Source organism: Panthera uncia (assembly GCF_023721935.1).
Source record: "Panthera uncia isolate 11264 chromosome A3 unlocalized genomic scaffold, Puncia_PCG_1.0 HiC_scaffold_11, whole genome shotgun sequence".
Taxonomy (NCBI): Eukaryota; Metazoa; Chordata; class Mammalia; order Carnivora; family Felidae; genus Panthera; species Panthera uncia.
Genome location: NW_026057578.1, coordinates 23,443,756 through 23,459,354, shown reverse-complemented (window position 1 = coordinate 23,459,354; position 15,599 = coordinate 23,443,756). Strand labels below are relative to the sequence as shown.

The following is a 15,599-nucleotide window of genomic DNA, read 5'->3' as shown; positions in this document are numbered from 1 at the left end:
AACAAGAGACAAAGGCAGGACCTACCAAAGTGGAGAGTCTGATAAAAGATAACCTCCATAAAGTTGGGATCTGAAAGAATTATATACTCTGTGTTAAGGATGGATCAGAATAAACCCTACCCACCTCCCCTAGCATACAGTTAAGGAAAACTGCAGGCCTCAAATCTTGATGCCAAGTAAAGGGAAGAAAAACAAACAAACAAACAAATCTCCACTAAGAATTAATAACTACAGGATGGTACTAAGGTTTACAACCTGAATTCATACCAACTAAGTAGTCCAGGAAAACTCAAACCTTTAGCATAAGTCAGTTTTTGGTAGACAATGCCTCCAGCCACATGGAAGAAGTAAACAAAAACTCTAGCTGAAAGAATTCACCTTCAATCTAGGCCTCAAAGAAGCCCAGGGATAAAGTCTAGGGAATGAGTGCACATTAAAATCTAAATAAATCACAAGACATACGAAGAAACAAAGCATTAGGAGTACGAGCCAGCAAAAATGACAGTAGAACAAGACTTACCAACACATCAAATACTGGAACTATCAGACACAGAATACAAAGTAATTATGTAGAAATGTTTAAAGAAATAAAAGAAAGGCTTGGAATAGATGAGTAAGTAGCAAGAAATTATAAAAATGACCAAGCCTAGGGCCGCCTGGGTGGCTCAGTCAGTTAAGTGCCTGACTTTGGCGCAGGTCATACTCTGTGTCTCACTCTCTCAAAAAATGAATAAATGTTAAAAAAAATTTTTTTTAATTACATAGGCATGTTTTTCTTTTTAAGTTTACTCATTTTTAAAAAAATTTTTTAAATGTTTTTTTTTATTTTTGAGAGAGAGAGACAGAGTGTGAGCAGGAGGGGCAGAGATAGAGGGAGACACAGAATCCGAAGCAGGCTCCAGGCTCTGAGCTGTCAGCACAAAGCCTGATGCAGGGCTCAAACTCACAGACAGTAAGACCATGACCTGAGCCGAAGTTGGACATTTAACTGACTAAGCCATTCAGGCACCCCAAGTTTACTGTTTTTTTTTTAAGTAATGTCTACACCCAACATGGAGCTTAAACTCATGACCCCGAGATCAAGAGTCACACACTCTTCTGAGCCAGCAGGGCATTTCTACATAGATAGGTTTATTAGCAAATAAAATAGATCTGAAGAGAGAATTAGTAGACTTGAAAACAGATTTCAAAAAATTACCCAGAATGCAACACAGAGAAACAAAATTATTTTTAAAACATACCAAAGAGATTTGGAGGATATAGTAAGAAGGTATAACAAATATCTGGCTAGAGTTCTAAAAAGAGAAGAGGGAGGAAATGGGGAGAGGCAATACCTGAAGAGAAAATAGTTACGAACTTTTGAAAACTAATGAATGACACAAATTCTTAGATGCAGGAATCCCAAGCAAGATAATAAAAAGAAATCCACATTTATGCACGTCACAGTAAAACTGCAGAACACCAAAGAAAAAAAAGATTTCAAAAGCAGAGTCTGTGTAATAATGATTGTTAAGGCTAAGTGGTGGGTAACCCAGTTTATTATATATATTTTCTCTACTTTTATATATATTTTAAAACTTCCATAATAAAAGTTTTTAAAATGAAGGAACAGCCAGCATAAATAAAACCAATCATCTGCAAAGTAACAATTAGATTGACAGATTACTTCTTAATAACGACAATGAAATGAGAAGACAATGGAAAGATTTCTTCAGTGTGCTAAGAGAAAATACTATCAAGTTAGAACCATATGTCCTGCAACGTTATCCCTCAAAGACCAAACAAAGGCAGTGAGATAAAGACATTTTATATAGGGGCTCCTGGGTGGCTCAGTCCGTTAAGTGTCCAATTCTTGATGTAGGCTCAGGTCATGATCTCATGGTTTGTGAGATGGAACCCCACATCAGCTCAGAGCCTGCTTGAGATTCTCTCTCCCTCCCTCTCTGTACCTCTCTCCCCCACGGCCCCCTCTCAAAATAAGTAAATAAGCTTAAAAAAAAAAAGACATTTTATACAAACAAAAGCTGAGAAAATCTTCCAAGAACACACGTGCACTAGAGGACATTCTAAAGGAAGTACTTCAGATAGAAGGAAAGGGATCACAGATGTAAAGTCTGAGACACAGGTAGGAAAGATGGCCAAAGAAATAAATATAGAAATATACAAGTAAATATAGAAGTAAATCTAAAACATCAAATGTATAGAACAGCAATAATGTATGGAGGGCTTAAGACAAAAAACTAAAATACATAATCTATAGCATGTGGGTCAGGATATTCTCAGAGCCAGGTTTTGTACTATTCAGGAAAATAAAGATTTTCATTAATTCCGTAATGTTTGTTAAATTTGTAATGTTTGTTAAATTTTCCAGGAAACTATTTAAAAAGTCAGATACTGAGCATAGTCATTAATAAGAGGAAAATGGATAAGGGGGAGAAAAGTCAACCTAAAGAAGGCATGCGCGCGCGCGCGCGCACACACACACACACACACACACACACACAAAAGAGGATGAAAAGAACACAGAGAAGATGGGACAAATAGCACAAAATAAAACCACAGAAATGAATGCAAATACCTAAGTTATTATAGTAAATGTAAATGGATTAAATGCTTGAGTTAAAAGATCGTCAGGATGGGTAAACAAACAAAATATAATATATAATTTATAAAAGATATATCTGATCATAAAAATACAGAAAGATTGAAAGTAAAAGAGTAGAAAAAGATACCAGTCAAATGCCACCAAAAGAAAGCTGGTATAATTATATAAATATATAAAATTATATACATATGATATGAATATACCAGCATATATGTATACATGTACATATGCTGGTATATTCATATCAGCAATAAAGAAATATTCATATCAGCAACAAAGGTATAAGGTATAACAAAGGTATAAGGCAATCTTAGCTTACAGAAGATAAATTGGGCTCTGAAGAAAATTTGAGGCCAGCAGTGAGCATGGCCTCAAACTCCCATCTGATCCCTAAACCAGGATTTTATATCATGCTGTCTTTGTTCCTTAATTTTTTAAAAAACTGTTATCACATGTCTGTAATACAAGTTTCATTGCAAAATACGTACAAAATAAAGATGAGCAAAATGAGGGAGCAAAAAATAACAGCCTCCAGAAGTGACAGTTTGTTAAGCCACTGGTGGTCTAGGAGTTCACTGCAAATAAGGGTTGTAGTAGCTTTATGAGAATCACTGGAAACCTGCTAAAAATATTGATTCTAGGACCCAACCCAGAAATCCAAATTCATTAGGTTTAGACTGAAACCTAGACAATTCAACTTTTATTTATTTATTTATTTATTTATTTATTTTATTTATTTATTTTTTTTAAATTTTTTTTTTTCAACGTGTTTTATTTATTTTTGGGACAGAGAGAGACAGAGCATGAACGGGGGAGGGGCAGAGAGAGAGGGAGACACAGAATGAGAAACAGGCTCCAGGCTCCGAGCCATCAGCCCAGAGCCTGACGCGGGGCTCGAACTCACAGACCGCGAGATCGTGACCTGGCTGAAGTCGGACGCTTAACCAACTGCGCCACCCAGGCGCCCCTATTTATTTATTTTAAATTTGTATTTATTTTTGAGAGAGACAGAGATAGAATGCAAGTGGGTTAAGGGCAGAGAGAGAGGGAGACACAGAAGCAGAAGCAGGCTCCAGGCTCTGAGCTGTTAGCACAGAGCCCGACGTGGGGCTCGAACTCACAAGCTATGAGATCATGACCTGAGCCAAAGTCAATGCTCAACCAACTGAGCCACCCAGGTGCCCCACAATTCAACTTTTTAATTTTTTTTTTTTTCAACGTTTTTTATTTATTTTTGGGACAGAGAGAGACAGAGCATGAACGGGGGAGGGTCAGAGAGAGAGGGAGACACAGAATCGGAAACAGGCTCCAGGCTCCGAGCCATCAGCCCAGAGCCTGACGCGGGGCTCGAACTCACGGACCGCGAGATCGTGACCTGGCTGAAGTCGGACGCTTAACCGACTGCGCCACCCAGGCGCCCCACAATTCAACTTTTTAAAAGGTCCCAAATAGTTCTGATGGGCAGCAAGTTTTGGAAACTAATGCCCTAGACTTGCACTACATGATATAATCATGAACCGTGAACCACGTAGCTATTTAAATTTAAATTTGTTAAAATTAAATGAAATTAAATATTCAGTTCCTCAGTTGCAGTAGACACATTTCAAATGTTCACTAGCCAGGTGCAGCTACTGGCTACAACACTGGACAACACAGATATAAAATATTTCCGTCATCACAGAAAGTTCTATTGGGTAGCGCTTCTTAGGCAATAAGTTCCAAGAAGGCGAGGATTACATCTTTCTTGTTCATGGCTGTATGCCTAGCACCAAATACATGTTAAATATGTGAGTAATTCTGGCACATCTCTTTCCAGTCTCTTCTCTGCCCCCTGCTCATGTCTGAAGCTGATGGGGGATCCTGAGACCTCCACACCCCACCCTCTAGGAGGAAAAAAGATCTCTCTTCAGTCACTGGTTTTGGCCAAGTGCCCTGGCAGAGTTGACCCTTAAGATTCTATTTACCACCTCTTGGTTTACACAGAGGCAAAAACTCCACACTCTTTTCTTCCAAAACCCCAGCAGGCAGCCCTCACCTCGGATGTTGGTTTCAAACACGGAGGCATTCACATCAATATCAAAGTCTACATTGTCCTGGAGCACTTCAACCACTCTTTGGAATTCTGAGACATTCCCCAAAATCTGGAAGAGAAGAAGGTCTTGACAGTGAGGCTCTCTGAGGCTTGAAGGCACTGAAGATCGAGAGTCTGGGATCCTATGCTGGTGTGGCCATCACTTATTCAACTAAGATCTATAGTTTCTGTTCTAGTACTGGTGACAGGAGAAGGAAACAGTGAGATCTAGAAACCATGGAGACCCAATACCAAGAGACTGGTTAAGTCAATTCTTAGTTACCAATTCAAGAGTCCTTATGTACCCATTTAGTGGAAACAATAGAGACTGTAGACTGCATAGTTTTGACATTTGCAGCAGATATCTGTTGTTTTTAAACTTCTCTGGTCACATTCATCCTTGTGGAAAACACTGCAGGTTGGTTGGCCCAACACAGATTCCCAATCTCCTTTACCCTGGTAGGTTCCCAAGGTGGTGGCTGAAAATCCAGATACTTGCTTTCTCAGCCTCCTTTGCTGCTAGAGGTGAATGTGTTACCCAGCCAATGCTAAGCCTTGAGAAGTCTACTGGGGGCACTTCTGGGGAAAGATTGTGTTTTCCTAATAAAAAGGGACAGATACCGCTGGCATGGTGTTTACTCTTCTTCTTTCTGCCTTGAAAGCAGACTTTACATCTAAAGCTGTGGCAGCCATTTTAGACCATGAGGTACTAAGCATCAGAATGAAAGCCAATACTCTAATGATAGTAGAATGGAAAGATACAAAGAGCTTGGGTCTCTGACGGCATCACTGAACAGCCAACCCAATGCTAGAAATTACCTCCAGACTTTCTTTTACTCGAGAAAATTAAACCCTTTTCATTTAAACCATCAGCCAAATGCAATTCTGATATCTTTTATTCTGATAGTAGTGCCTCAATTTGAGATATCACTCTTTTTCCACAGTCACTCTTGCAGTTTGGGAGAGGCTGACCCCAGTCCTTCAGTAGCAAGAATGGGTACTTGATCTGGACCACTGGACCGTATCCCTTGGCCAGTGACTGGTTCACGAATGAGTGTGTGACCCAAGCCAGATCAATGAGACTCAACTTCGGGAATTAATTCAAAAGGGCTGATTCCTACCCCCCACACAGGTTCCTGACTGAGTGGGAAGTAAGTTTGGAACTACTGGTGGCTACTCTGCCAGCATAAGGAGCACCTGAGAACACAGCTAACAAAGAAGGCAGAGATAGGAGATGGAAAGATTCGTGAAGACTTGTTCATATGCCTGGATCCAGCTGATTCTGAGGCCAGCCTTTACCTGGACTTTTTAGTTATCTGACTCAGTAAATTCCCTTCTTTGTCTATATTGGTTTGAACAAGGAACCAAAACAATCCTGTCTCAGCATTCAAGGCTCTCGATGATTTGGACTCAAACTACCTTTCTGACCATGTCTCTTGCTGTTCATCTTCATCTAACCTATCTTCATCTACTTCAGGAAAACTATAACCACTATTTTCCACTTTCTTGCCTTCAGACATGCTCTTTCCTTTACCAGAAATCCCTCCATCCTGTGTCTGCCCATTTCCAAATCCAATCTATCTTTGACTGTCTAAATGTCATGTCTCCAGGAAGCCTTTGATCCCTCCAGCTAAAAGGAACCCTCTTCGTCCGTTAAAAGACTCCAATAACTTTATCCACACAACTCTTAGGGCACCTATTTCTTTCCACATGAAGAGAATCTTGCCTGGGAAGGAGCCTCATTCTTTCCTGCATTCCCCCAGGGTGCCAAGCGCAGCCCATGAAGCAATTACTCAATGTTTACTGAATGATTACATGAATCTTTTTCCACACTGCAGTTAGTAATCTTCTCAAAACAGAAATCTCAGCATTTCCTGCCCTCTACTTCAAATATTTCAGTGGCTTTCCATTGCTGTTAAATTAGAAATCAAAATCCTTAACACAGTGAACAAGGGCTTCCATCATCTGGTCCCCAACCAGACCCCCGGCTCCACTTTTCTTCCTGAATTTCCTTCTCCACCTCCCAGACATAATGGCCCCGCTTCAATTCACTGCCTTTGCCACACTCTCTCCTGCCATAAGGCCCTTGTACAGGCTGTACAGGCTGTTCCCTCTGCCTGGAACACTCTGTCCTCCCTCACTTCCCTAGTTGACACTTGCTTCTCTTTCAGATCCCAACTTAAGTGTCATTCTCTCTCCCTTCTTCTCTCTCTGCCCTTCCCCTACTCTCATTCTCTCTCTCTCTCTCAAAATAAATTAACTTAAGAAAAAATAAAAAAAGAAAAATTATATCTTCAAGGTGATCATAACCATGTAAATACTATTAATTTATATAAAAATGAGAAGGGGTGACAGACCAGAAATAGTGAAATATGGATAAAGTTGTTAAATCCTCTCTTGTGGCCTTTTTAAGGAAGATGATTAAGACTTGGAGTCCTACAGAATTAAACTCAAGTCCTAGCTCTGCTACTTCATAGCTGTGGACCCTGGCCAAGCCATTTTACCTCTTCTCAAAATTTATTTTGAGAGAGGCAGAGACAGCATGAGTGGGGAAAGAGCAGAGAAAGAGGAAGACAGAGAATTGCAAGCAGCCTCCACAATGTCAGTGCTGAGTCCAATGTGGGGCTAAAACCCACGAAACGGAGATCATGACCTGAACCGAAACCAAGAGTCAGACTCTTAACCGACAAAGCTACCCAGGCGCCCCTGCCAGTTTACCTTTCTAAGCAATAGCTTTCCTGACTTGAAGAAGGAGTAAAGGATGTACCTTATGGGGTTGTTAGAAGGGTTAAACAAGATAATACACACAAAGTGCTTAGCACAAGCCCTACACATAACACACTAACTAGTCACTGCTATTTTTATCACTGAACATGTCCAATTAGAATGTAAGCCTCTGAAGGGGCACCTGGGTGGCTTAGTCAGTTAAGCACCTGGGTCTTGATCTCAGCTCAGGTCATGATCTCAGAGTTCGTGAAATCAAGCCCTGCAGTGGGCTCCGCGCTGACAGTGTGGTGCCTGCTTAGGATTCTCTCTCTCCCTCAGCCCCTCCCCTGAGCATGCATGCACACGCTCACTCACTCTCTCTAAAATAAATAAACTTAAAAAACAAAACAAAACACCACATTTATGTTTAGAATGTAAGTCTCTGAAAACAAGGAGGGTCTCAAAGTCTCTGTATCCCCCAGAGAGTTATACAGGCCTATCACAGTTCTGTGTTCATGACAGGTGTTCTGTAAACATCTGCTAAATAAATGACCCTGAATACATTTGGAATTCATCGTTTCCCTCTATCTAGCTGGGCAACCAGAATCTGAAGCTTCGGAATACGGAGATGAAAATAAAAGGCCCAAGTGAAGAACTTGTTTTTCGCCCACAGTCAAGCTGCCAAAAGAGGAAGGATATTGGTTGCACAACCATGGTGAGGTAAAGGAACAATCAAGACACTTACCAGCAAGGTGTCCAGGGCATCAATTAGCGTCAGAGAAAAACTGTAAAAGGACAGAAATTCCAGCTGCTTAGTAAGAAAATCAACACAAGCTATGAAGGTTGCCCCAGATCAGATACCCCCAAAACTAGTAAGTGAGGCACAGTGATGACTCTTCCCGTCCCAGTTTCCAGTCACAACAGAAAAACCCTAGTGAAAATTACCAAGAAGCTCTGACCCATTTAATGCACTTGGGAGGATGGGCTGATGTAGCTCAACTGTGGTTAAACATATCACCTATATTCACTGGCGTTCTTCTCTGCCATGGGGAGGCAGTATAAGATTGTGGCTAAGAGCACAGGCTTTTCCACATCTAGGAATTTATCTCAATGTGCACAGAGCTGTATGCTTGAGAATGCTCATGGCTGTACTGTTTAGTAAAGCAAAAAGCTAGAAATAACACAAACATATACCAGTTGAAGAGTGATTAAATTGTAGTACATTTAAACAGAGCAAAACTATGAAGTTGTAACAAAAAATTGTTATCTATTGTTCTATGGGCTAATATTAAAATATTCAAATTATATCGTTAAATGAAAAAAGACAAAGGATAGAATAGGCAGTGAGGTATGTTTATATCTGCATTTTCAAAAAGAGATACATAGACAAAAAGCAGATCAGCAGTTGTTTGGGCCAGTGGTGGTGGAGGAATGAACTATAAAGCAGCACAGAGAACTTTTTAGGATGACAGAAATGTTCTCTATCTTGACTGTGATAGTGGTTACTAGATGCTTCAAATGGGCACATTTTATTACATGTAAGTTATGACTTTAAAGAGTTAATTTAAAAAGATACACATACACATATGATGGTAGAAACCAAAAATATTTTGGGGAGGATACACAAGAAAGTTAATAGTGGTTGGAGTTCTAGGGTATGTAAGAGACTTACTTTATTGTATATGATTTTTTACTGTTTGAATTTGCCTTTTGCTTATATATATTTTCCAACTAAATAGAAAAAAAAAGAAAAAGGAAAGAAAACCAGCACACATTTTGTTGATTACTTAACTTCTCCAATCCTTAGCATACTCATTTGTAAAATGGACAAAACAACACTTAACCCCTAGGGGTGTTGAGAGAATTAAATGAGAAAACACAAGTAAAATGCTTAGCACAGTGTTTAATCAATGTCAGCCTCAGCTAAACGCAATGATCTTTCACTCAGCAAGGAACAAGACAAAGAATTCCACCTCATAAGTTTTTATTCTAGTGGAAGTAAGAAAAACAAACAAGTGAAAATGATAGCATCAGAGAGTGAGAAGTGCTAATAAATAAAAAAATAAAATAAAAGGGGTGATTTGTGAGAGTGACCTGTAGGGGGTGGGTAGTTAAGGGAGCTAATACTTAGGTGACATTTTGAGCTGAAATCTCAAGAAGCAGTCAGTAATGTGAGGGCAATGGGGGAGTGTGTTTCAGTTACACCAACAAATGCTCTGAAGAGTTACATCCCCTCCTGGGCCAGTTTAACCAATTACAAAATGAAGGGGTTGGGTCTTCTGATTTCTTGGAAACCTTCCTCGACAGCCTAGGACTCGAGAGGTTTGTCCAAGTCCCCAGGCTGGTGCCTGGTACTGTCATGGTTGGAGCTCAAAGGTCCAGTCCACCAGGCTAACCCAGGCTTTTTCCACAGTGGGATCCAACTTTCCAGGAGGCTGGGTGGATCCTGGTGGATTGGAGGGAACGTAGCCTCACCCTCGCTAGCTTTTCTGGAATTGGCGAGGAGACCGTGAAGCCACCGGCCCCAAGTGACCCGCCCGCCTAGGAACCATACTGCCAGACCCCAGCCGCCCCCTTGCTCCTCCACTCGCACTACCTGCCCCAGGTGTCGTGCCCGTCACAGGTGAGAGGTCGCAGCTCGTCGTAGGGAAAGGCATTCTCGAGGTAGCTGTCGTAGGCGTGGTAGAACATGGCCTTGACTCGCTCCCTGGTGCGGGGTATGAAAAATGAGGCAGGGGAAAGGACAAGAATAGAGCGGAAAATGGGAATCACCACCTGAGCCCAGTGGCGGGGTCTGAGCAGGTCGGGGTGTCGGAGGGGAGGGGCGGGGGGAGTCCTAGAACGTTGGGAAAGGAAAGGGACCGGGTCTGCGCTTCCCCTTCCCCAACTCTGGAAGGGATAGGAGCCTGACCCCTTTCACCTGTAGTGGGCGGGGTCGGGCGCGGTGCCACCTGGACCTGGCGCACCATGGTGCAGGGGCAGCAGCGCGCACAGGAGGCCGAGCGGGACAAGCAGCGGGAAAGGCATAGAGCCGGTGTCCTGTCAGCGCCGCCGCCGCGGTAGCAGCCACCGCCACCCGCTCATCCTGGGAGCCTCTGCGGGTTGTTCCGGGAATCCGCGCCACTGCGCCTGCGCGCTGGGGGGGGGGGGGGGGGGGGGGAAATCAGTCACCCACTTCCGGACTACAAGTCCCAGAATACAATGGGAGGCGGAACGTCGGCAAAGAGTATCTTGGGACAGTCTCTGAAGTGGAAATCAACGTGGCTGAAAAACAGTGGCTACCACAGATACTATGATTAATTAATGTTTTAGTAACAGCATTTGTTAAGCGCTTATTGTGTACTAAGACTGTATTGAATACTTTAAATACATTATTTTTTTTTCCAACCTCCTTATAGACATAAAGACAGGACAACAGGGACTCAACGTTGAGTGGACGTATATAAAGAATGGATGAATAATGTTCAGACATTACCATTATTAGGCATATTGAGTTTCCCAAGGCAGTTCCCTGATGATTGTGTGAGGTACAACTTACTTCCATTTATTTGTCCAAAGCTGCTACTCAATATTTCCAGAAATCCCTTTAAGTTCTACGAATTGACGAATTCTTGTCATTTCTTTCCTCCCATTTCGGATGAGGTCACGTAAGTATGGTCTCTTCAGTCTCCATCCCAACTCAGAAGCTTCCCTCTCCCAAACCCCTGGATCATCTCAGTGGTTGCAGGCATTTAGAGCATCCCAGATGAGAATGAAGACCCTGGGGCGCTACAGCTTTGAGAGGTTTGAGACCAATTTTTCCATTTGCCTTTTGGCAATTTCCCAGATTTTGGTCAGTTCCCAGACTATGGTTAGTTTATAGCAACACCCATGAGTTTCGGCAGTGTGATGTGCAGTAGAATCAGTCCTGGATTTGAAGTGAGATCTGGACTTCAATTTCAACTTTACCACTTACAGCCTCTATGTAATCCCGGGCAAGCCTGTCCCCTTATCTGGACCCAGCTTTCTCATCTAAAAAATGAGGAGTTTGGGCAAATGGATATATGAGATCATTTTAACTTGAGCTATCTGTGATGCTAGGATGGCCATGCTGTTTGCTGAAAAGCCAAATAGAAGTGGCAGCTAAGTTCCTTTGAGTTGGAATGAAGGTTGAGTTTGTTCTCCTTTGGTCCATCATCCTTAAAAATATCCCTCAGATAGATGTCCCCAAATGCCATCAGTCGATATGAAAAGTAAAACTCTGGGGGCACCTGGGTGGCTCAGTAATGTAAGGGTCCAACTTCAGCTCAGGTCACGATCTCGTGGTTTGTGAACTCGAGCCACACACCAGGCTCTATGCTGACAGCTCAGAGCCTGGACCCTGCTTCAGATTCTATGTCTCCCTCTCTCTCTGCTCCTCCCCACTCGTGCTCTGTTTCTCTTTCAAAGATAAATAAACATTTAAAAAAATAAAATTAAAACTCTGACTTCACAGAGACAGCTTGAGGTAGTACAGTATAGAGGTTTAAACTGTGGGCTTTAGATTGAACAAACCTCACTTGGAGTTACTACTAGCTCCATCACCTATTAGGAGTGTGGTCCCATCATTTTGTCTTTTGAGCCTCATTTTACTCATCTGTAAAATAGGAATAATATCAGTACCTCCACTCCCAACAGGATTATAAGGATTCAGTGAGCTAAAGTGCTTGTCATAGTGCCGGGAAGAGGAAACACTAAAAAAAAAAAAAAAAAAAAAAAAAAAATTAGGATGTTTTTGGAAATTCTTCTTGGAAGGGCCAGATGGTAGGGAAAGGAGGCAACAGTAAACTGAGACTTGGATAACAGCACAAGGGCACTCTATTAGTTTCCTGTGACTACTGTAACAAATTACCACAAACTTGGTGACTTAAAGCAACAGAAATTGATTCTCTCTCAGTTCTGGAGGCCAGAAGTCTGAAATCAGTTTTACTGAGCCAAAATCAAAATGTTGGCAGGGCCACATTCCCTCTGGAGGCTCAAGGGGAGCCCTACCTCTCCAGCTTCTCCTGGAGAAGAGAAAGTTGCTGGCATTCTTTGGCCTGTGACCATATCACCCCAATTTCTGCCTCTGTCTTCACATCACCGTCTCCTTCTCTGTGGGTGTGTCTCACTACTCCCTCCACTTGCCTCCTATAAGGACACTTGTGATTGCATTTAGGTTCGACTTGAGTAATACAAGGTAACTTTTTGAGTAAACTCCATACTCTTTTTCAAAGTGGCTGCACCAGTTTGCATTCCCCCCAACAGTGCAAGAAGATTCCTCTTCCTCCACATCCTTGCCAATACCTTTTGCTTCTTGTGTTGTTGATTCTAGCCATTCTGACAGGTGTGAGGTGACAGCTCATTGTAGTTTTGATTTGCATTTCCCTGATGATGAGTGATGTTGAACATCTTTTCATGTGTCAGCCATCTGTATGTCTTCTTTGGAAAAATGTCTATTCGTGTCTTTTGCCCATTTTTAAGTTCGATTATTCATTTTTGGGGTGTTGAGTTTTATAAGTTCCTTATATATTTTGGATGCTAAGCCTTTACCACATATGCCATTTGCAAATATCTTCTCTTATTCTATAGGTTGCCTTTTAGTTTTGTTGATTATTTCCTTCACTGTGCAGAAGCTTTTTGTTTTATTTTATTTTGTTTTATTTATTTAAATGATCTCTACACCCAGTGGTGGGGCTCAAACTCCCAACACTGAGCCAGCCAGGGACCCCAGAAGCTTTTGATTTTGATGTAGTTTATTTTTCCCAATAGTTTATTTTTGGTTTTGTTTTCCTTGCCTCAGGAGACATACCTAGAAAGAAGCTGCTATGGCAAGTATCACTGCCTGGAGCACCTGACTGGCTCAGTCGGTAGAGCATGTGACTCTTGTTCTTGGAGCCATGAGTTTAAGCCTCACACTGGGCATAGAGTCTACTTTTAAAAAAAAGAAAGTTACTGCCTGCATTCTCTTCAAGGATTTTTATAGTTTCAGGTCTCACATTTAGGTCTTTAATCCATTTTGAGTTTATTTTTGTGTACGGTGTAAGAAAGTGGTCCAGTTTCATTCGTTTGCATGTTGCTGTCCAGTTTTTCCAATGCCATTTGTGGAGGAGAAAGTCTTTTTTCCATTGGATATTCTATACTGCTTTGTTGCAGATTAATTGACTACACAGTTGTGGGTTCATTTCTGGGTTTTTCATTCTGTTCCACTGACCTATGTGTCTGTTTTTGTGTCAGTACCATACTGTTTTGATTACTACAGCTTTGTAATATAACTTGAAGTCTAGAACTGTGATGCCTCCAGCTTTGCTTTTCTTTTTCAAGGTTGCTTTTGCTACTCGGGGTCTTTTGTGGTTCCATGTACATTTTAGGACTGTTTGTTCTAGCTCTGTAAAAAATGCTGTTGGTATTTTGATAAGGATTGCATTAAATGTGTAGATTGCTTTGGGTAACATAGACATTTTAACAATATTTGTTCTTCTGATCCATGAGCATGGAATGTCTTTCCATTTCTTTGTGTCATCTTCAATTTCTTTCATCCGTGTCTTATAGTTTTCAAAGTACAGGCCTTTTGCCTCTTTGGTTAGGTTTATTCCTAAGTATCTTACTATTTTGGATGCAATTGTAAATGGATTTGATTCCTTAATTTTTCTCTCTGCGACATCAATACTGGTGTATAAAAATTCAACAGATTTCTGTACAATGATTTTGTATCCTGAGACTTTACTGAATTTGTTTATCAGTTCTAGCAGGGGTTTTTTTGGTGGAGTCGTTCAGGTTTATAGTATCAGAGCATCTGCCCCCCCCCTTTTTTTTATGTTTATTAATTTTTTGAGAGAGACAGAGAGAGAGAGAGAGAGAGCACAAGTGAGAGGGTAAGAGAGAGAGGGAGACACAGAATCCGAAGAAGGCTCCAGGCTCTGAGCTGTCAGCACAGAGCCCCACATGGGGCTCAAACTCACGAACCATGAGATCATGACCTGAGCCACCCAGGCACCCCTACCCTTATTAATCCAAGGTGTTATAGGCAATAATTTCTGCCCTCAAGAACTTGAAGGACAGTGTGTGGCATACAATGAAAAGTCCAAAGTAGTCAAGCCACAATCCTTTCTTTTGAAGTGCTTGCAATTTGGGTAAAAAGGAAAGGTGTCTATTGGAGAATATTTGGAATTATAGAGTGTTCACGTCTTCCTGTGGGTGAGTAGAGTTTGAGGATGCTCAGATTGTATCAGTTCCCAAGGTGAATGTTCTTGGTCTCTGTGCCAAGCAGAATAGGCTTTGGACTAGTGGTCAGAAGCCCTTGGTTCTGTATGGTTTAGCCATCATTTCTGTGTGATCTTGAGCAAGTAGTTCTCCCTTGTGGGGATTCAGTTTTCATATCTGAAAAATTAGAGAATGAGGCTGCCTCTCAGCGTAAGGAAAATATTAACAGATTCATGCAGAGTTACTGTAAAAAAAAAAAAGTTGGAAAACAGAATTCCACATGCATCAGCTGCAGAATTTTCTTCCAGAAACAATCATAAAGCAGAGTAAAACTGTAGGACAACACTCCAAATGGCATTTAACTATTTTCCAACTGAATAATAACCAGAATAATGCTAATAAGAAAATGCCCAAAATATATTGATAATAGGGAGGGGAGTTCTATTTTTAATTTTTTGAGGAAACTTCACACTGTTTTCCAGAGCAAGCAATAGCACTGCTAGGAATTTATCCAAGGGATACAAGAGTGCTGATGCCTAGGAGCACATGTACCCCAATATTTATAGCAGCACTTTCAACAATAGCCAAATTATGAAAAGAGCCTAAATGTCCATCAACTGATGAATCGGTAAAGAAGATGTGGTTTATATATACAATGGAATACTACTTGGCAATGAGAAAGAATGAAATCATGCCATTTGCAGCAACATGGATGGAACTCAGGGTATTATGCTAAGTGAACTAAGTCAGAGAAAGACAGATATCATATGTTTCCACTCATATGTGGATCTTGAGAAACTTAACAGAAAACCATGGGGGAGGGGAGGGGGGAAAAAAGAGTTACAGAGAGAGAGGGAAGCAAACCATAAGAGACTCTTAAAAGCTGAGAATAAACTGAGGGTTGATGGGGGGGTGGGAGGGAGAGGAAAGTAGGTGATGGGCATTGAGGAGTGCACTTGTTGGGATGAGCACTGGGTGTTGTATGGAAACCAATCTGACAATAAATTATATTAAAAA

The 15,599-nt window shown here is 41.4% G+C and overlaps 1 protein-coding gene across 1 annotated transcript in view; it reads right to left on the bottom strand.

The window, feature by feature from the left end:
* The window catches only part of EDEM2 (ER degradation enhancing alpha-mannosidase like protein 2), a 31,983-nt gene extending 21,474 nt beyond the window's left edge, over positions 1-10,509 (bottom strand). Inside the window, exons 1-4 of the mRNA XM_049650917.1 lie at positions 10,303-10,509; positions 9,979-10,089; positions 8,128-8,167; positions 4,641-4,746 (exon numbers count right to left, since the gene is read on the bottom strand). Of these exons, the coding sequence (XP_049506874.1) occupies positions 4,641-4,746; positions 8,128-8,167; positions 9,979-10,089; positions 10,303-10,409 (364 nt within the window). The 5' untranslated portion in view covers positions 10,410-10,509. The remainder of the gene's footprint in view (positions 1-4,640; positions 4,747-8,127; positions 8,168-9,978; positions 10,090-10,302) is intronic.
* Positions 10,510-15,599: the final 5,090 nt, after the last annotated feature.